The sequence below is a fragment of the Anopheles gambiae genome, chromosome 3, assembly GCF_943734735.2.
Source record: "Anopheles gambiae chromosome 3, idAnoGambNW_F1_1, whole genome shotgun sequence".
NCBI classification, from domain to species: domain Eukaryota; kingdom Metazoa; phylum Arthropoda; class Insecta; order Diptera; family Culicidae; genus Anopheles; species Anopheles gambiae.
The window spans coordinates 32,892,581-32,913,240 of record NC_064602.1 but is presented as its reverse complement, the minus strand read 5'-3'; the positions used below and the strand labels follow the sequence as shown (position 1 = coordinate 32,913,240).

The 20,660-nt window shown below is 47.5% G+C and overlaps 1 protein-coding gene across 13 annotated transcripts in view; it reads right to left on the bottom strand.

Annotated features, from left to right (window-relative positions):
- Positions 1–3,714: 3,714 nt before the first annotated feature.
- The window catches only part of LOC1271327 (protein sickie), a 279,487-nt gene continuing 262,541 nt past the window's right edge, over positions 3,715–20,660 (bottom strand). For all 13 annotated transcript variants that reach the window (XM_061659110.1, XM_061659104.1, XM_061659105.1 and 10 more), the window contains 6 exons: positions 7,295–7,378; positions 7,093–7,221; positions 6,461–7,019; positions 5,224–6,379; positions 4,883–5,138; positions 3,715–4,805 (listed from right to left, as the gene is read on the bottom strand). In XM_061659110.1, the coding sequence (XP_061515094.1) occupies positions 4,206–4,805; positions 4,883–5,138; positions 5,224–6,379; positions 6,461–7,019; positions 7,093–7,221; positions 7,295–7,378 (2,784 nt within the window). In that variant the 3' untranslated portion in view covers positions 3,715–4,205. The remainder of the gene's footprint in view (positions 4,806–4,882; positions 5,139–5,223; positions 6,380–6,460; positions 7,020–7,092; positions 7,222–7,294; positions 7,379–20,660) is intronic.

Below are 20,660 nucleotides of genomic sequence, written 5' to 3'. Positions count from 1 at the left end.
AACAAAGAAGCTGTTACACAGCCAAGGACGCAGAGCAAAGGACTCGTTTGGTGGTTTTTGTGGCTTAAATCCGTAGCAGAGGGCAGGATAATCGATAAACTGATTGGTATGCAGAGCTTTCTTGTGCTCCGTTGGGTGGGTGGTGGTTGTGGTTTTGTCGGAAGGAAGTGCGGTTTACATGAACATGGGGAAAAAGGAAAGCGCCTCAATCGGATCGAGGCGCCACTCAATCAAGAATCGGCATGAAGAAATAGACATATTACCACCATTCCACCACCAGCGCCTACTACCAAAATCTAGTGGCAAAAAAGCCCCTTTTTCCTAGACCCGGAGTCTGCTGCCGAAGGTTAGTTCATTAATTCTAATAACGGCATTGACAATCGGACAACTATTTGGTTTGCTTCCCATTTGGAACGAGGGGCAGTAGATTGGTCATTTTTAACCCACAAACGGATACACACACACACAATCGCCTAAATAAGAAAGAAATGTGAGGGTTTTTGTTGTACCGCAAAAGGATTGGAAACGTTTTTCTCTCCCCAACCATCCCTTTTTTAATCCACAGACGAGCTGTGTGTTAGGGGAATCACACTGGCTGGCTGGCCACCATCCTCGTATTATGCTGTGGTTAAGAGTGGAGGGTGTACGTGCCACCCATACCCAAGCGTATTATACAAACGAAGTGAAACATTTGGGCGATTTTTGTCTGCTTTTTTGTCGTCCAAAAAAGGGGGGGGGGGGAGGGAAACACATTGGACTGGCTGAGTCAGGAGTAATCGATACAATCTACGATCTTTTTTGATTGAGGAAAGGATGTATGAAGATGGAGTCTTTTTTCTTCCCTCCCACCAGCAAACCCTCACCAAGGATTGATTTGCATTTGTTGCAAAATTTAACAAACCCCAGAGAAACAGAAAGGAACAGGAACCTTTTTTCCTTTGTTATGTCCCGATGATGTGTGTCTCTACTGACGTGCCTAAGATGGACAACAGCAGGAAGCTACGGGGTACGGCTTTCCCAACACCAAAAAAAGGACATATTATGAAGAGATTATTAGTACCGACTGTTTCGGCTTAAACCCTTTACCCTTTTTTTATTAGATAATAGAATGAAAACGGGGTAAAAGCTTACCTTTTTTTGTTGTTGGAGGACAGGACGAGCAGCACACGTTGGAGTTGAAATTAAACGTTGATAGAAGCGCCATCTCCTTCATTGCTTCTTTGTGTGATATTATCGGTTCCTCATTCACTTCAGTGGACACTTATTTGCTTCTTTTGTTTTTTTTTGTATTCTTTTCTTTAATAATTTAATAGCTGTGTGAGTGTGTGTATGTACTTTCCCGCTGTTCGTTTTCCACCATTTTTCGTTTGAGTTTTGCTATTCTCTTCTCTTTTCCAGCTTCTCACTTCTATCTCTTTCAGTGTGTTTGCGTTTCATCCATATCTCGAACCATCTTTTTCTGTGTTTCTTATCACTCTTGTTTGATTTCATTTTATGGGGGAAGATTATCTGTTTTTTTTTTCTTTACTTGTTTTAATGTTATGTGGTTCTGTTGCTTTCTTTTAGCATAGTAAAGTTAATTGTTGCGTATGTTGGTACTAGTTGGTTCTTTGCTTCCTGTTTTTTTTTTATGAAAGCGGTGTTACATATACGTAGAACACCAGCAGTTGTCAGCTTCAGCTGCTTTTAATCATTGTTTCAGAGCAAGAACTGTTACTTTTACTTTCAGTTGCAATGTTATTATTTTGTTATCACGAGTTTTATGAGTGTAATATCGTTTGGTTGTTTGTTTTGCTTTGCTGTTGAATTTTTTGTAGCTTGATTGAATGATTATCCGCATTTTGATGAGTAGTGTTGCTTTGGAGTACGCAAAAGGGGGCAAAACGGATCCGACGGATGGACCCAGTCAGATAAGAAGAAGAAGAAGCACTAATTACAGCTACGACACAAAGCACTTTCGTCGCACGAAAACAACAAAAAAAAACTCATTGCAAGCCGGCGAGCAAAAACGAGCAAAACGGGAAACTCCACAGTAAAGAATTATGCTACACTTATTGTACAAAACATGGAGCGCGCAAAGTAACCGAGTGCGTGTGTATGTTTGTAAAGCTCCACCCCAGTACTGTTCCCGTCGTAAGTAGTGTAAGGGATACTTATCGGTGGTAGTGGAGAAACGCATTTTTTTACATTAAAGCTTTAAAAGCGACAAACAATCGAACGAGCTTTAGCGTTAACGAGGGAATACACACGCAGGGAAAGGAGTGGGCATTAAGAGTGAACCCAGGGGAGGAGAGGATTTGTATATGTGTATAAATGTGTTAGCACGTTTCGGTGTTACGCTTTGCACACAACGGCTCCTTCTTAGGAGAAAAGGGGCTTTTTCGTAGGGACTAAATTTCATACAGCTAGCTAGAGATGAAACGTGCCGCACGCCAGCACGAGCGCAATTGATTATGATATTATGTATGTATTATGTATATAGTAGATAGGTAGTGTAGGTTACCCCTTTCGTATGATATACTGCTTGCCACTCTACTCCGTCGTGAGTAGCCGCGGTGTGCTTTTTTGCGCTGCGCGTGGGTATTTTTAATGTAAAAATGGGATTAACGTTAAAGAATACAATTTTGCTGGTTGTGATAGTGCTATTTACAAACGGAAATACACAAACACACACCTAATACCCCTTTTTCGCTTAGCCTTTTTTCCCCCAATTAGGGAATTCCTTTGCCTCAAAAGCACATTCCAAAAGTCTACGGGCGTGTGCACATAACAAGTGCACAAAAACGTGGCACCAAACAAACCGAGAGGTTAATTATTTGGGGGATTTAGGTGTTTCCGGAGGGAAAAATGCTACAGTAATGTGATGTGTCTGTGTGTATGATTTTCCTTATAAAGCTTAAGCTTACTTTACTGTTACATCCACGCGACACGACATACTGACTGTACAACATTAAATGTATGCCTAACCACACACACTCTACCTCTCTGTCTCTCTCTCTCTGTTCTTATCGTCGCTTTTTGAAAAGTTTCTCTCACAATTTCATTATTGTTTCCGTTGAACGCAATTTGGTTGGTGTGTATGTGTTTCTGTCTGTTTCTGTTGGGCCCTGAAACGCCCCAAATCCGTTTTCGCTAATGGGAGGCAGTATTTTTGTTTCCAATAAATTTCGTTTAACTATTACACACAAAAGTTCAGTCACGCGGCTCCACACAGCGCCTATCGAAAAGCAGGTGGCCGGTTACAATCAATCAAAAAGAAGTTTCCTTTTTTTCCCACTCTGCTCGGCTTCACCACCCGTTTTTTGTTTAGTTCAATTACAGCAATCGTTTTTGACATTCAATCAATTGCGCCTGCTTTGTATGCAACACGCATTACACGCTCGCACAGGTTGCTTTCCGTCTCCGCCACTAGGGGGCGCTGTACACAACATTTTTTCCCCTTTTTTGTTACTTATGACATGATTCACGAAATAAGTGACTTCTTTTCATTCTCTTTCTCTCTACCTGGCACTTTTGCATGCATGACCACCTTAATCCCATCCCCAATCGTGCACGCGCGCGCGTGTGTGTGTGAAATTGATATCACAAAATTGCAATTTACCGCCACGCTCATTTCCCATCTACCCTTAAAAACCTTCGCTTTCTCTCTTTCTTCTGCTCTCTTCTCTCTCGAGCTGTTTTCGGTGTTCTGGAGTTTGTTTTTTTTGGTCCTGATTTTTCATCAACCACCACACTCTTCTGCGCCTCATCCCCTAGGACACATTGTTAATTAATTTAATGGTTTCACTTGCGTTAATGAGCCTTAATAATGACACGAAACGGCAATGATGACACAACATTCTCTCTCTCACTGGCCGTGCCTTGCTGCTGCAGTTTTCATTAGCATTACCGATTGCAAACCGGTGTGTGGCCAGCGAAGTGAAATTAATTAATAGCCTTTTTCACGCCTTTTCCACCCAACAACTGTGTGTTTCGGTAGATTGGGAAAGTATATACAGTCCCGGAGTGTGTTCTCGGTTCAGAAGGAATGCTCCACTGCAACTTTGTAATCGGTTTCGTGGGGTTTTTCGATTACCAATATCGGCTTAATTAGTGAAAAAATCTCCTTATTAAATCGGACCTTTCTCTCCCATTCTCTCTTTCTCCTTGGTGTTCTTCTAACTAGTGGTGTGATCATGCAATGCTAATGCTGGTCCCAACCGCCCTTACTCCGCACCGGCCGAGCTGTCGTGCGTCATGTTCGAGTCCAGGCTGGCACAGTCCGAATCCTGCTCGGCATTGCCATTATAGTTCGCTGCCTCCTGCAGTCGCATCAGCATGTTCAGCAGCGGGTCCTGATTCTCCGCATTGCCCGGTGCGCTCGCCTCCAGCCCCACATCGTCGGCCGTAATTTGGCGCAGCTGGGGCACCGTCGTCGGTCCGACCGGCCACGGGTACGTCTCTCGTATGTACGTGCACGGATCGACCCAAGCACCGCCGCGCCGTCCGTACAGCTGTACGCCTTCCCGGACCGCATCCATCAGGTACGGCGCAAGATGGTAGTTCCACACGTCCGTGAACCATACCTGCGAGTCGGGCAGATTCATCGGGCAGGAGAGGAAGAGCCGCGGACCGATCGTTACATCGCTCGAGCTGTGCGTCTCGAGGAAGCTGTTGATGTGCTGCCAGACGGTGGGCAACCATTTGAGCACCTTTTCGAGCTGGGGCTGCTGCTGTTGGTTCTGCAGCTCGACCGAGAAGAGCTTGCGGCGCAGGAAGCGCCCCAGGAAACCTTTCACCGGTTCCATGTGGTTCGCCGTCAGGACCTTTAAGAGAAGAATTACAAAAAAATAAATATTTAAAATACTGTATTGTTTGGCAAATTAAACATGCATTTACTAACCCATCGGAAGTTGTGGTGCAGCTGCAGGTTGGTCGTGTTGCACGTGGCTTGCGACATTGTGCCGATAATGCACGGCAGCTTGGCAGCGGTGGCACTGAGTAGACAGGAGAACACATCCCCCAGGGCGGACGCATGGTGCAGATTGTCCAGGATGATCACTGCCGGCAGCTCCTCGGCCGCACCGTTGGACATTGAGGCCTGCTCCGCGATGTGTCCAAGGTATTGCTGCAGCTCCTTCGATGATTTGTGGTCGACACTGTTTGATGAGACAAGAAAGCGTGGAGAGCAATTAGTATAAGTAACAAGAAATATTAATCTTCTCAATGAACAACTCCACTTACTTGAACGTAGCGATCGCTTCGATCGGATTATCCCGCCCAGCCCTCGCCACCAGAAACTCGGCCAACTTGCGCGCCAAATAAGACTTTCCAGTCCCGCTCGGCCCGCACAGTATCAACCGCCGATGCTCAGTCAGCAGCGAAATGTACCGGTGCACGATGTTCCGCAAAATCAAACTATCAAACGCCAAGCTGCCGACGCCCTGCAAGCAAATGTACAGCGTCTTCACGTTCCCGATGATGTACCCGCACGGCAGCAGCTCGGGGAAACCCATCTCCGGTCCACGCTTTGCCTCCCCCAGATGGTAGGACGTGATCGAGTCCGTATTCAGCCCCAGATTCGTGCCCGGATCGATGCGCGACAAATAGTCCTTAAACGTCTTCCGCACAATATAGTCCAGATTCTGCCAGGTCGTCTTGCCCGAGATGTACGTGTACGCGATCACGAACTCGTTCGTCTCGACGCCGCTGCTGAGCGAAAACGAGCCACCCCGCGGATGGCCACCCTTCTCACCGGCCTCACCCTTCTCCTCATCGTCCGGCGATGAGTGGTAGTAGTTATCACATTCGTTCATCTCCTCCGCGTACTTCGGGAACGACTCGGGCTGGCCGAGATACACCGCGATCGAAATCTTCTTCCCATCGACCGGATCGGCCACATCTTCGGCGGGCGTGGTCAGTATTTCGTTCACCATCGCGGCCCGCTCGATCGTGGGCGACAGTTCCGCGATGATGGCCGGGCTGAGCGGTGCTGGCGGTGGTTCTGGCGCCGGTGCCGGCGGAATATTGTCCTCCTCCGTTTCGTCCAGGTTCTGGGGCAGCTCGAGCGGTGCCCGGCCCATACCGTTGTCAGCCGCTAGGCTGTAGCGGCGCGGCTCGCCGATCGAACCGCTCGGGCTGACGGGGCCGAGCGAAACTTCGCTGCCGGCGAGCGAACGAGTCGTGACGAGCCGCTGGAGCCGCTCGTTGTTCTGCTTCAGGTTCATCATCTCCTGGCGCATCTTCATCACCGTGTCCTTGAGGCTTTCGAGCTGGGAGGCGGAGCTGAGCGCTTCGAGCCGGATGTCGGTGAGGACGAGATCCTTCTCGCGCAGCTGCTTCTTGAGATCTTCCACCACGGGGTTACCGTTCAGCTCGACGATCGCATCGACGGGTTTGGCTGGTTGTTTTTGGAGAGGACAAAGAAAAACACTAAATTAGTAAAATATTTTTGATACAAAAGGATATTTTTTTCACTCACCATTGTCAATGACGGTCATCGTTTTGTGCGGACTGCCTTTGGTTGGTGACGGTGGCGGCAGTCCCGCACCGGGTGGCGGTGGAATGCCGGCGGCCTGCTTCAGCCCCAGCGCGCTCGTCGTGGTGGTCGTCGTCGTTGTGCCATTCTCCAGCACCGACCCATGATGGTGATGGTGGTGGTGGTGATGATGATGATGGTTGCCTGCTGCACCGTCCGGCACTGTACCAGATGCCGCTGCCGTCGTCGACCCACCGCCATTGCTGCCACCCGCCGTCACATGGCGATTGGTTTTGGAGATTTTGGCATTGCGCGAAAAGGCTTTGGTAAAGGAGCTGCGGAGCCAGCCCTTCTTCTTCTGCTTGCTCTTGTCCTGGGCGGAGCAGCCGGAACTGACCGAATTCAACGAGCACATAGAGTCGGAGCTATGGTACCGTTGCATTTCCGCACCGGCCGGCGCTGCGGACGATGCTCCACCGGTGGACTTTTGTCCACCGTTTGTCGCACCGCTGCCGCCGCCGCCACCGGTCGTGGTCGTCGTTTTCGTCTGCTCAGCTGCGATCTACAATGAGCAGGCAAAACGTGTATTAGTTTTTGTGCCAAATGTAAGTTTGGATTGCATTTAGAACACTTACCGCCGTTCCGTTGACCTGCCCATTAACTTGTACGCCCATACTCTGCATATGGGCGGTAGTTAAACCGGCCTGGATCGATTGCTTCCGCAGCAGCTCTATCGTTTGCCGCATGTCCAATATTTCGCTATCCTGTTTTTGCAGCGAAAGCGAAGAAACTCAATTAATACACACATAAACAGACAACGACTGTTAAGATACGAACCTTTTTCTCCGTCGTCGCCGTCAGCGACTGCAGTCTGTGGGTCATGTTGGAGAGACTCTGCTCGAACGCAGCCACCACGTGAGCCTGCGGGGCGAAAAGGGGAAAGAAACGTCAATTAGTGTCAGCCAGGGTATTGATTCGATAAATCGGTATTTTTGTAGCTTTGAAAAGGGTTCATCATCATGGCCTCAGGGGGTGCCTTGTAACCTCCAGAAACGATTACATTATGAGTTCCTCCTTTGTCGTGGTGGTGCTGTAGGATGAAGAAAAGGCAATGCGCGGCGGACCTGTCTGTTGCATCCAACGACTACAAGAGAGCACAGTTTTGGTGGCCACTTCCGTCTCGTTGAAGGGTGAAAGTTTCATCAAACGATCGATAGCTGACATCCTCCGATCAATTAAAAGATAAATTACATGATCTTTTCCTACTAAGTAACCTTTTGAATTGTGGAATAACCAATTGATTTCCGACGTAAGACGTTCAAGCGACGCTGTTAAGCGAGATGGAACAAAGCAGCAAGCATCAAACAAGTATACAGTAAGCACAACACATCGTAGATGCCTCCTCTTGGGGACACATGCTCATCGTACCCAGGATCATTAAAATCATCGCGCACACACAACGGCCCATATCACACAACGAATTGAAATGTGTGCGAGTGCTCACTTCGACGAGCTGTCGGCACGAAATTGCTTACGACCCCCAGCGGCAACCCCCAGAATTGGACGGATTGTTGCCATAAAAAAAAGCATTACTCTCAATTAGTATTGATGGGGTGTGAGAGAGAAACGATCGCGCTGCTGGGCCCATGATTGGATTCGATGGTCCAATGGCCCACCAAGACCACAACCACCGTCCCCCGGGAGCGCAACCACGCATTTATTGATGGTGACAGATGTATGATATGCTGGATCGGTGGACCTTCTGCTCTCTTCTCCCACAGTGGACCAGAGGTCCATTAGAACGTATTCTTCTGGTTTTGCTGTGAGATTGAATATTTTATCCAAGTCGGCAACGAAGAAAGACATCCCCCGCCGCGAGTGAGGTGATACAGAGGGTGAGGGCCAAGGAGAGTTTGCTGTTTGGTTGGTCTTTTCCCATCGCCAACACAACACACACACGAGTTGGACGCTCAAACCGCTACAATTGAATTTCCATATGAATAGAAGACATCAAGTGACTGGAGAGCATCATCATCATCGCCAGCAACAAATGTGTAAAATGTGACCCTTTAACAACATCCCTTCTCCACCAGCACTCCATCTCCCCATCAACCAGCTCCAACCTCTTCCGGAATGCACCACAGGAAAGGAAAGGGGAAACAAAAGCATCTTGACGCTTCCCCGAAAAGGGGGAAGATTATTTTCTAGCACAATGTGTACTTGGACAAGTGGTGTTGTGTAGAGGGATTGACGCATTATTTTTGGGGCACAGCATTCAATTTTTGGGAGAGGAGAGTTTACAGGGTGTGGACAGAGCACTGGACAGACCCACCACAAACTCCGAGGGCGAGAGATATCACACACCATCATCTTAATAGGATGTTGTTGTTTCAATTTAAAGCTAGAAGGAGGAGGCGAAGGTTCGTCTCGTATTCGTGGCGCTCATCTTGTAGACCACCAGTCCCATGATAATGAAATAAATTTGGTTGAGACTGTTGGCTTGATAGAGGGGAACTCCAACAACTCCTCAATGGATAAGGCGTCGCCGTGAGAACTTCTCGTGTGGAGTTCGTGGTTTAAACAATGCACCCACCGAACTAAGCCGGAAGCGGTGTAATGGGAGCGCAGACAAATAGGATTTAGTTTATTGCATCTTCCCCATCCCGAAATTGGTTTGTTGCTTCATGCTTCTATTTATCTTGGGGTACAAAAGGTGTACTCCAAAGCTCCGTTCTATGTCTCCCATTTCCTGCAAACAGACAGCTAATGGCAATCTACGATCTCTCTCGCTCAAAGCAACACCTGCTCTTATCAACTCCTGTAAGCGCTTCTCCTCGATTGAGATAGCATAGGCGCTACTCTTTTCATGTTTTTTTGAATGTCCCAAAAAACATCAGACTAAAAGGGGCCACTATACCGGGTTCAAAATCAGGTCACTGTGCGTATGTGCTTATCTAAATCCTTCCTAATCGCAACGAGTTGCTACATCGCAAAAGCAACACTCATTGCACCGAGGCATTAGGCACTGTTTAATTCAATATTTGGCAACATGATCGCGTCCAGATGCATTGTAGCGTGATGGCTAGAAGCACTCCCAAGCGCTTAATAGAATCGTGCATAGAATGCACCTCAGTTCTGCTCGCATTCTGTGCTCCTCCGTTTCAAAGCTGCTACCGAATCATTTGTCCATTTGAGAGGATACGCAGTGATGGAGAGCGCTTGAGGGAGGTTGTTTATCATATAGTTCCACCACCATCGCTTCCTCGTGTAACAAGCCAGCGATTGCCACCATACGAAAATTAATAACTTTATCCCTCGAGGGGCACCAGGCCAGCCAACCAACCATCTCTCATTCATGGGAACATATTTCACCAGTCAAACTGTACCGCGACACCTAAGGGCACATACACACACACACAATATCGGCAAAAATCGCATGCACTCCCTACTCTTCTCTCTCCTACTTCCCTGCGAAATTGCAATCACTCGCGCAATCTGCCCGGAGTCATTATATGGGACGCGCATTGAGCACGTCGCAGAGCACAGAGCTCTCTCTGTCTCGCTTTGATGACCCGCTGGCATGGAAGTTACTATTCGCTTGTTCGCTTCCACGGCCACTGCAGTTCCATTGCTAGGCCGTTTGTCCCATCGAGGGAGGGAAGCCAGGCAATGGAAATTAATTTGCCTGGAAAATTTGTTGCAAAGCCAATTATTTGCTTCGGGGCGGGTTTTTCGCTTTTGGCGCTTTTGGCCCAAGCGCATATGGTTTGGCGGCATTCCGTGCCCACTCAACCGATTCTTACCTTCCAATGGGCGCAGTAACTATTGGAGTTGAGGGTTCAAAAGAAGGGGAAAGGGAAGCACGATTTCGATTCCGGAGTAGCAACAACAAACAGCAAAAAATGTGTGAGAAAAACCGCCAACAATGTTGCCGACTTCAAAGCACACGACGCAACACGCAACCAAGCCCGCCTCGAGAGTTGGCGATGAATGCAATAAATTGTGTATTAATTTGTTGATCCAAATTGAAGGCCCAATTTGTTTGTGTGTGTTCTCGCTCTGTATTAATTTGTCGCATATTTTTCGTACGCTAATCACTTCACGATACAGAACTGCCACACAGCGAAGTGTGCTCAAGATGCTTAAGTAATGTCTGTCTCGGTGTATTCTATCCAGCGTGTCATGCTATAATCTCCGATGAAGCTGAGAAAATGGGGAAAACTTTTGCCATCCGGATGAAGATTTCACATGGAAGTCCCCCCAGCCCCCGTGGTGTGTGTTGGTTTCCTGGGGAGTTTGTAGAAACTTTTGCTCAAAGACACCAACAACACGCTCACGCTTGGTCTGGGGCTCGTTTCGCAGCTCCCGAAAGTTCGCCCTATTCGGTGAGCTGGTTATCGATAAGATAAGAACTTTGAAGAAGTCGTGCAGGTGTGAGGCATAAGCGACACGTTACATCTTGGTAGTTGGGTGCCTAGCAGGTGTATAGCACCCTTTTTGGGGGAATTTAGGAGAAGGTCAACTTAGCTGCGATAAACAAACCACAAACCAAGGAAGATTACTTTTACAAGGTATGCCGCTCCAAAACTAATCCAGAACCCACCCAGAAGACCATTTTAGGTGTAGCATTTTGTTGGATGAAACTTTGTGTGAGACTCGTTGGGAGACAAGGCTTGTTTGTTGTTCAAAATCACGTATGATGCACAGAAAGGTCTTGCTGCTTGCACTGACTCTTGCACTAGAGCTGACCTTAGAATTTAGGCATGCAATTCATTAAATGGGAGTCTACACATTACCAAGACGAGCTCCGATGGACCTCCAGCATAGCAAAAGCTCTCCCTTTTACACGGCTGATTGATGGACCACCACCAAGAAGAAAGTCGACTCCACAAGATCTCCGCTCTCCCTTTCAAGAACCACGTATCAAGTTTAATGTCGTATTTTCCATTGTTACTTACGGACACAGGAGGGCCACCAAACGACTCCACCATCAAGAAATGCATGTAAATGCGTCCCAAATTGTCCGTCTCCTATTTATTTCCTCACTGGTGAAGGGTCGCGGTCTTCTACCTCAAAGTGATGCTCGGAATTTCCCCTCGTCCCGGTAAGACGATACCTTTCTCCACTTTCGATCGTTGAGCGTCGTCACACACGTCGTGTACATTGCTCCTCTCAAAATATGGAGAGGAGGTCACACAAAACAAAGCGCGAGTCCGCAGTTTGGATTCCCTTTTGGCCCTTTGAAGCATTCGAACCCGTCGGCAGCGAAGGCAGCATCACATGCAACCCCATTCGAGCAGCTGAGTACTAATTGGTCCACGAAGAAGAAATTCAGGTTTTCCTCCTGCAAAACACACATCGCCCGCTAATCAGTGTCGGGTTTCTTTCTGGTGACCGTTTGCGTTTCCCCACAACCGATTAGAAAGCCGGGGAAAAGAGGGAGGAGAGAGAGAGAGTAACACACACTGTGCCCTCCCCGGTGGCAGTTGCCCGGAAGATGTTAACAACGAATTACTGTGTGACACAATCGTGTCTCGTGACCTCGAGCAAACAAAGAGCGAAAGTTGTGCGCGTCCACTTTTACCTTCGCCGTTTTGTGTTTCAACAAGACAGGCCCCGACAGACGTTTGACGTTTGGCAGGGACGCACTTTTGATGGTGCAATAAAATGCTTTAGTACTCGCTTTAATCGACAACAAATTAGGTGCGTCTGTTTTTCTCTCACAACTTTGTTGAAAGCCTTGTTAAAGGCAGCAAACAAACGAGCTCGTGAGTGGTTGAATTGGTATCTTTCCAGTCACATCTGCACATCGCCCACACGTAATGCGCTACACAATAACCATTTAAATCACTCATCGAAGGAACACACGCACACGACGGGACAGTCGTCTTCGATGGACATTAAACAAGACTACTAAAACACACCATTGCTTGCTGTTAGAAGCACTCAAGTTGTTGTCGCCAGTTAGCTAGCTAGGAGGAGTTGGCCAGTCGTGCCGCCACCGCTACGCTATTTGTCTTTACAAGCAAAGAAGCGCGCGCATACGAGCGACTCCTCTGGCGTGTCAACCATCACACCTCTCTCTCTCTCTACACACACCATTCTAAAAGATGCTATAAATAATGGATCGATAATTCACCAGAGCACACGCCATAAATTACACGCTTACGCGTACACGAAAGGCAAAAGCTCTCCCCGTACACAGTCGATCGGTAGGCAAATGGAATGGAACCGAGATTTGCCTCCACCGGGCCCCAGCTCTTGTCTCTCGTGTCTCTACAACTCACAATCGTAGGTTTGGAATTATGGACCAACTTTACACCGAAGCCGAACGGTTCCATCCGCACGCCGTTTCCTCCAGTGATCGAACTCGATCACCTTCGATGAAATCAATTTACAACTTCCAATCTGTTTAAACGATTATTGGGCCCGTATGGGTCCCGCGAACGCACACACAACAAAACGGGCAGGGATTTGAAAAGATCCCCCTCACCGGTACGGTAGGAGGAGTGCCTAGTCCTAGAGGGCTAGACAATCTCCAAAGCGGCACCCGCCAAAGGTGGCAAACACATTCCACAAAAACATGCCACGCCATTTCGCGAGCGCCTCACTTCAACCGCCTAGACAGCGAACAGGAAGGAGGAACTAGGCCGAACTGGGCAGACAGTTTGCCGTTTGATTAGGAAAAGGGAGTTCTCGCTTGCAGCCCACCTCGCCCCCTTCGTCGATCGAAATTCACTTAAGTGAAAATTGATTTATCAAACGGCATATTTGGTGTGTGTGCGCGCGATCGTGAAACATCTCACACCGCTGGGAGAGAGAGAGATCATGTACCGCTTCTTATCGCCAATCGATAGAGCTTTTGCGTGCGTGTCTGTACCGCCGCCCGTGCAGTTGGAACTGGTTTAGCGGGCCCAAACAAGGGCCTCTCCACGATATCCACAAAAGCTGTTGAGAGCAGTTTTCACCCCGTACCGCCGTTCGTCACCGTTAATTGAAAAGCTATGTTCGCGATCGATCGATCGCTTGTGTTCGCTGCATATGCGCGCTGCACTGGGCTGTGGATGTCTGTGATCGAGTTACGAGACCTCACGCGGTAAGTCGGGACCACCACAATAATCATCAGCAGCAGCAGCAACACTACTACAGCCACCACAGAAAAACCTATGTTTCCGATGAAGTATTGCAAATTGAGTTATCTGGCACCTCGATTGGGTACGCTTGGGGTGGGGGGACCAACTCTCCACTACCCAAAAGCTACAAACGTTCGGGGGGGACAGCAGACAAGATCGCACAGGGAAGATATCATAAATTACATAACGCGAGCACCACACGCAGGGAAATTAAAATATACAATCTATCTGGACATGCGATCGAACGCTGAACGCACTTCCACAAGAGCAAGCGCGCGGGCTTTACAGATCTTCCGTCGGTTCGGGTGGGGGATCAAGCCTCACAGGAATTGTAGAAGAAGTAGAGGACAGAGTGGGATGTATCTGCTATTCTCACTGCAGCGATGCTCTAATGCTTTAAGACCCAAAGAACTCGAGCTCTGTTGGAGTAATTGGAGAGCACAAGGACGGCAGAGTGAGAACTTCTGGATTATCCCAAGGTATTTCTGGTAGTCATGGGCGAAGCAAGTTGTCTCAAGGAAAAGACCCGCATGTCATTTTGTAAGAAATTGAAGTTCCTGACTAGACGAAGGTTGACATTCCCTTGCGGTCAACCTCAGAGATCCAGGTCGGGTGTGGTTGTGTACGAGCCAGAACCTTCCTCGTATCTCTCCTCACACAGCCATAGGTTCTATGTGTGTAGTATAACTTTCATCAGTCACATAGTCGCATTATAAATACACGAAAGTATTTTACCCACCACTGTTTCTTGTTGTAGTGACGGGATAATAAATATCATTCGCCTGTTCTCTTTTCCCCGGATGCAACGTACGGACGTGTGTGCGCACATGACAACCCCCCCAAGAGTGGTCACCGCACCCCGCGTGACTTGACTTATTGTTTTCGCTAGTTGGCACTTGATTGTACGATAAATTAGAGCGCGAGTTCTAAATCCCTGCCAAGTCTTGGGTGGTGGTGGTGTGGTGGTTTTTGGGAAATAGAATGCACACCCAAATGTTGTGTAACCGCAAGGTCTTTTAGCTCAAGCGATGCAACACAACAGCGATGACGACGACAATAGCGCGCTTGTGCTGTTTTTGTTCGGTACACAAGCGACCAACACGACACGGCACCGTTTTGTTTCGAGTCTATCAATTATCCGGTTAGAGCACCGCCTAAAAACTATGCTACTAATCCTTTTCGGTTCAGGACAGGGAGGAGGTTCCGAAACCATTCTACAACAACAATCTCAACACATTTCGACCGACAAATTTTGAATGAGCCGCAACAGCAACCGCAAATATTGCGCCACACAGCAATTGTGTCCTTCCCCCTCCCTGTTTCGGGCGGATGCGGTGATGGTGGACAGAAGTTAATTGCTAACAACGAACGAGCATGTTGTGAAGTTGCCTGTTCCTCCTACTCCTCTTCCGACGGCCAATGATTCGGAACCGAAATGGTCAGATTATCGGCCGTAATCAAGGATAATGGTCGGCACCACTTTCCTCTTTGCACACACAACACACACAAACACACAACAGTGCATTCAGTACCGGGGTATGTGTGGTTGTGTGTGACAACAACGTTGGCAACGTTAATGCAAAATGGTGACAGAGCCCCAACCTCATCTCTCCACACGCACCTTTCATCTAAAAAGCCAGCTGCTGAATAGTTGAGGTTAGGAGGCTTCCCCAATCACCCAAACATCACAACCAAAAAGCATATGCAGCATCATCATCATTACGCTCATTACGATACGATTTTTTGGGTTGTCGATTGTGGACACACATTCGTTTTGGAATTTGTGGAATTATTTAGTGCAGATTCAGACACCCCAAACCGAAGCTCCCAAACACACCTCCTCCTATCGACGAACGCTAATTGTTGGGTTTTAAATTTTACTGCATAATTCGATAGGAATGCCTCCTCCTTTTTAATGACTATTTGCATTCTCGTGTGTATCGTAGCCCTTGCACACTCAAATTAAAATGGCAAATTAATTGCTGGAATTAAGCGGATAAGCTACAGCAGTACCAGCAGTGCGTCCACAACCTGATCACATGGGGCTGGGCGCAATAATGCTGGCCACATTAAAATTGATCTAATGACCAAATATCATCCTCCCAACAAAAAAATCCCGAAAACAGATACATGCTCACACGTGCAGTAATAATAATAATCTTTTGGCAGGTTGTGGCGCTCTCGCAGATCGGCCGGGGACTGTGTTGTTGAGGGTTTTGCTTGCAAATAATTACACAGTCTGCGCTCCCGGACACCGTTAGCAGTGGTCAGCTGTTCTCGAGGCGCGTATTTGCGTACATCTACAAGGCCGCTGCATCACTACTTGCCTCTCCGCATGCTTTCGCGTCTTATCGTGCGCAAAACACGGGCAGCTGCTACTACACTCTGTGTGTTACGTCGTTTGCATCATTTGCGTTTTTTTGCTCGCTTTTCACAATGCATCAGCGTCTGCCGTTTTTGTTGGCCCAACAAACACACAAGGCGGCACAAGGTGTGTTTTCGGTGGCCAATTTTATGACCGTTACACACGACCGGTGTTTTACGATGGCATCCGCTTGGTCACCATCTCATCTTGCGGCTTCTAGAGCGATGATGATGCCGCTGTTCTGCTTCATTTGCTATGGTGACGACTGATAATAGCGCGACGGCTGTACACTGTGTCACTGTTTACTAATTAAAGGCAAAGGGATGATGCTGCTGGTCGTAAATCCAGCCCAAAAAGGCTTTCAAAAAGTCTTCTTCACTGCTTCCATAAATGGAGCGGAGTGAAAATCTTTCCACTCATAAAACCGAACGGTGCATCATCATCATCATCATCAGTAACAACACTGGACAACATGATGGACGTTTAGCACCTACGGCCAATGCCTAAAACGGTGTGCGCCAGGCATTAGTGAGCGATAGATAGTGTGCCTCACGAAGGTGTCAAACTGAAGCCTTTTCCGAAAGGAAGGCGAGACGTTGTGCGTAACAAAGCGTGTCTTTCCGTAGGTTTGAAAACATCTTCTCTTCGCGCGTAGCAAAAGCACACACACACACACTTCACACGCGAGCCACGCAACCCACTCGAGAGGAAAAAAGGGAGCATCGTGAGCTCCGAAATCGTCCAGAGATTTCCCGTTTTGGGAAGGAAGGAAACAACGAACAATCGATGAATTGGGAGCTTTTACTTCACGCCAATCTTGAAGTCGATCGATGGGATTGATGGATTGGCAGTTCGGGTTGAGTGCTACCTCCTCTGTGTGTGTGGTCTCCAAAACACTCCTACACAAACGTGTCTTTCCGGTCCGGCTAAGGAGTGTGTGAAATGGAAACGCTTTTAAACGGTGGTCATGGTGTGGCCCACAGCAAGTGGTGGTGACGAGCCACACACACACATTTAGCACCTGTGCCGAGTGTTTCGGAACAAGTGAACCCATAAACGAGGAAGGTAGGTGTATTTGGCGGAAAATTGATAGACAAACATGCGATGAAGATGCGCGGGGAAACCCTTAATGGAAGTCAACATGCACGCGACCGGCACCGGTTATTATGAGACGAAGTAGCATTGATCATTCGAGACAATCGAGCTTTTTCGATACCATTAAGAAATCAATTGAGGGTTTTGACGAGGATTTATTACGTTTTTAAATATTTTTGAACCAATTTGAAGGATTTTTGCCATAAAAACAATCCAGAAATCATGGAAAAGGTAATATTTTGACGACAATTTGCATACTTATAAGCAAATTTAAACACTAGGTCACCAAAATATGCAATTTGCTGTACACAAACTCCTAAATTTATGCAATTTATTTCACAAAATTACCGTTTTTATTCTTGTTGAACTGATAATTAACACAGACTTCAGTTTCAAAGCCATTAAGAGACAATTTTGGAACGCAAAACGATTGAACCTCGCCGCAAAGGGCCCATCTAGCTTGTTTAGGACAAATAGATCGATAGTGAGTAACCTTGAAATTGCTTTGTTTACACACTTGTGCCCTTGTTTCCTGTGCGTTTAAAAGGTTCCGGCTGACAATATCGAGAGAGAAAGAAACACACCATCCTCACACGCACCTACCAAACAACCCATTATGAATTGCAAAACAGAGAAAAACGTCAGGCCGGTGGAAGATAGTTTTGTGCGTTTCTCACGCCCGCACTAATACGAGATGACAGCACATTACGGCACCCATGTTTATCTAGCAGCACCATACACCAACAAGAGCGACAGAAGAATAATTCCCCTTTTCTTTCGACAAAAAGACAATTAAACTGCAAGACTGAATTGCAATAAAACAAATTGTACAAATCCGTCCCGTATCTTTTCCTTCTTTGGCTACACACAAAGCAACATGGAATGGACGAAACTTTCACATGCTTGCAGGCGAAATTGTGACGATTTTTCCTTCCCTAACCGCCCTGTGGACACCACGCGTTCGCATCATGGCAAAGACATTAAACATAAAACACACAGACACACACAACCAAGGCTGCAGGTTGGAAAATTTTGCACACCAACAGAGCGAACAAACGCGGAAAGATGCGGGTCACGATTTTCATTCCCCCACCACCACCATTGCACTGCCACAAACTCAAGACGGAATTATTTGCACGAAGACGAAGACAAATGTCCCGCCAGTGGATGAACAGAAAAGAAAATACATCACACTGAGGGGTCCATTTCGAGGGGGGTGTAAGGTATTTCCGGGTTTCACCCGCAGCCGCCTTTCAGTTTCACTTTTATTCCTGTCGCCCTTCGGCGGGGCGGCCGTCCCAAAATGGCAGTCGGCGGCGGCGGTCCGTTTTGTGTCAGTGATTGGAAAATCGTATGGCATCTCTCTCGGCGCGGGTGATTTTTCTGCAATTTTTCAACCCCATCAATCGGACGGAAATAAGGCGGCAGCAGCAGCAGCGCACACTTTCTGCGCTAAAATGAGGTAAAAATAATGAACCCTTAGAAATCCTGAAGGGTTTTACGGCTCTCTGAGTGCTTTCTATAGCCAAGCATACAGAAAAGGGTCTCTACGTCCGGTTGTTGATGCCTTTTTTTTAATTTAATGGAATGACTGGACCACTCACAACCAACCCCCTTCCGAAGCGGACAGGGAACGAGATTTAAATCCGCCAAATGATGACCTCGACCAATATGTGTGCCTATCACCATTGCCCTTCTGCCCGCACGCGGTCGGTCACGCGTCACACGGGGTTCAGATATTGGAAATGGAGCTGTGGGCTTGGAAACCTAAACATACGTGCAAGCAGCACGTAGGAATGAAACGGAGAGAGCGCGCTCCGGGCGCGTCCCTTTGGCACACGATCTGTGTGTTGTTTATTTTCCACTTAACCACCACTTTTCACGCTAACGGTCATTATTCAGAAGCTTAAACAAACATCCCATTCCCTCACGAAAACGGGGAACAGCGAGAGAGAGAGATCGGCCATTCATTGCGCCAATCGTGCGACACATGGAGTCTCTTTTCCTACCGCCCTCACCATCACCCACGCGTAGCCCACAGCAGCGGGAAGAGCTTTTTCGTGCTACAGATCTGATAACTGCCACACACAACACTACCCGTGTGCTTGTTATGAATCACGAAACGTTGTCTCCACGCTCCCCCCAAGGGTACTCCTGCTACTAGCAGCACACCAGGCAGGCCAGACAAACACACACCATTTTTCATCTGCACGTATGGTGTGGCTCATTCCGTCTCCATCTTCAGGAAGATAAATAATGAGAAACAAATCAAAACCTTCAAAGACCCCCTCCTGTACGTACATACACTTTGAGGATTGGTCCATTTCGCTGCTATTACACCAACTAGCTACAAACGACTGATGGCGTTCCTTCGACTGCGTTGGCATCGCGCGGTTGGCAGCTGCTGAGAGCTGACGTTGCAAGTATTGCTGCCGTGAGTGAGGTATATAAAACCGTTTAGGCGAATATCACTCGGCCCTATCTAAAACAGGACTTACAAATACGCGAAGGGTTATTAGATTGAGGTCATCCGCTTGGGGTGTGTGTTTTAACAGCACAAAAGGACAGTCTGGGCTCCGCCTGGGTTTTGATTACATTTACAACACACACACACCAGTTTTTGCTGTTTCACACCATTTAATTCTTCACAAGGGTCGGGAAAGGGGAGTTACTAAATGGAGATTTGTTTTGCTGGACCCGTCTCTTTGTCGAAAGCGTCCACAAACGCACTCCGACACGTTTAGGGTCAATGTTAAAAGCTAGCGACACAGCTCAGACCTTGCCGATAAAACCAAAACAGCGAATGGGACGACTGCCAATTTTGTTGTCAACCCGTTCCCAACTCCTTCCCAATAACACCGACTAACATAATCCACACGTCTGGAAAATGGTCGGGTGGTTGGTTGGTGTTGTCTCGTTTCATATTCAAATCACGCGGACACGCACGCTGACTGTACGCTTTCACTTTGCACCTTTTACTACCACTGGACCAGGGGGACATGGGTAGAACTTCCTGTCTGGGGTAGTCACTGTGGAGCGTTCTAAAAGCCTGAAAGCGTGTAATAAAACTCGTACGGCGTCGGGGGAAAAAAAGGTTAATCACATTTGATGTCGCACCTCTGCTGTGTGTTGTGCACGTTTTTTGAAGCCGGATGAAAGTACACACATTTTCCGTTTTTGTACATCCACAAGGTTGTAAAGTGTGCTACTTTTCAGGTTCAGCAATAATTGTGACATTGAACTTCATAGGTGAGTAAAGACATATGTAGACAATCACACACAGTAGTGACTTAATTTGCACAGCAACGTTTTATCACACCGAATTTATTGCAATAAATCAAACACGAACCAACCGATATCGTTCATTTCAGTTTCACTTTTTGCTTCATTTGGCTCCCTTTATACTTGTTTCCCTCAATTTCCTACAGAGTGACGTACAAGTTGGTTGGTACACCACTGTTGTCGCAACAGCAACCATTGATAACCGAGTGCGATAAGAAACGATTTCAGTTTTGCATGCAATTTAACAACACAAATCACGACGACACGACTGATAAGCCCGATTACAGGGGGCCCTTCCTTGTATTGCGTCAGTTCCAACCATTGGTTG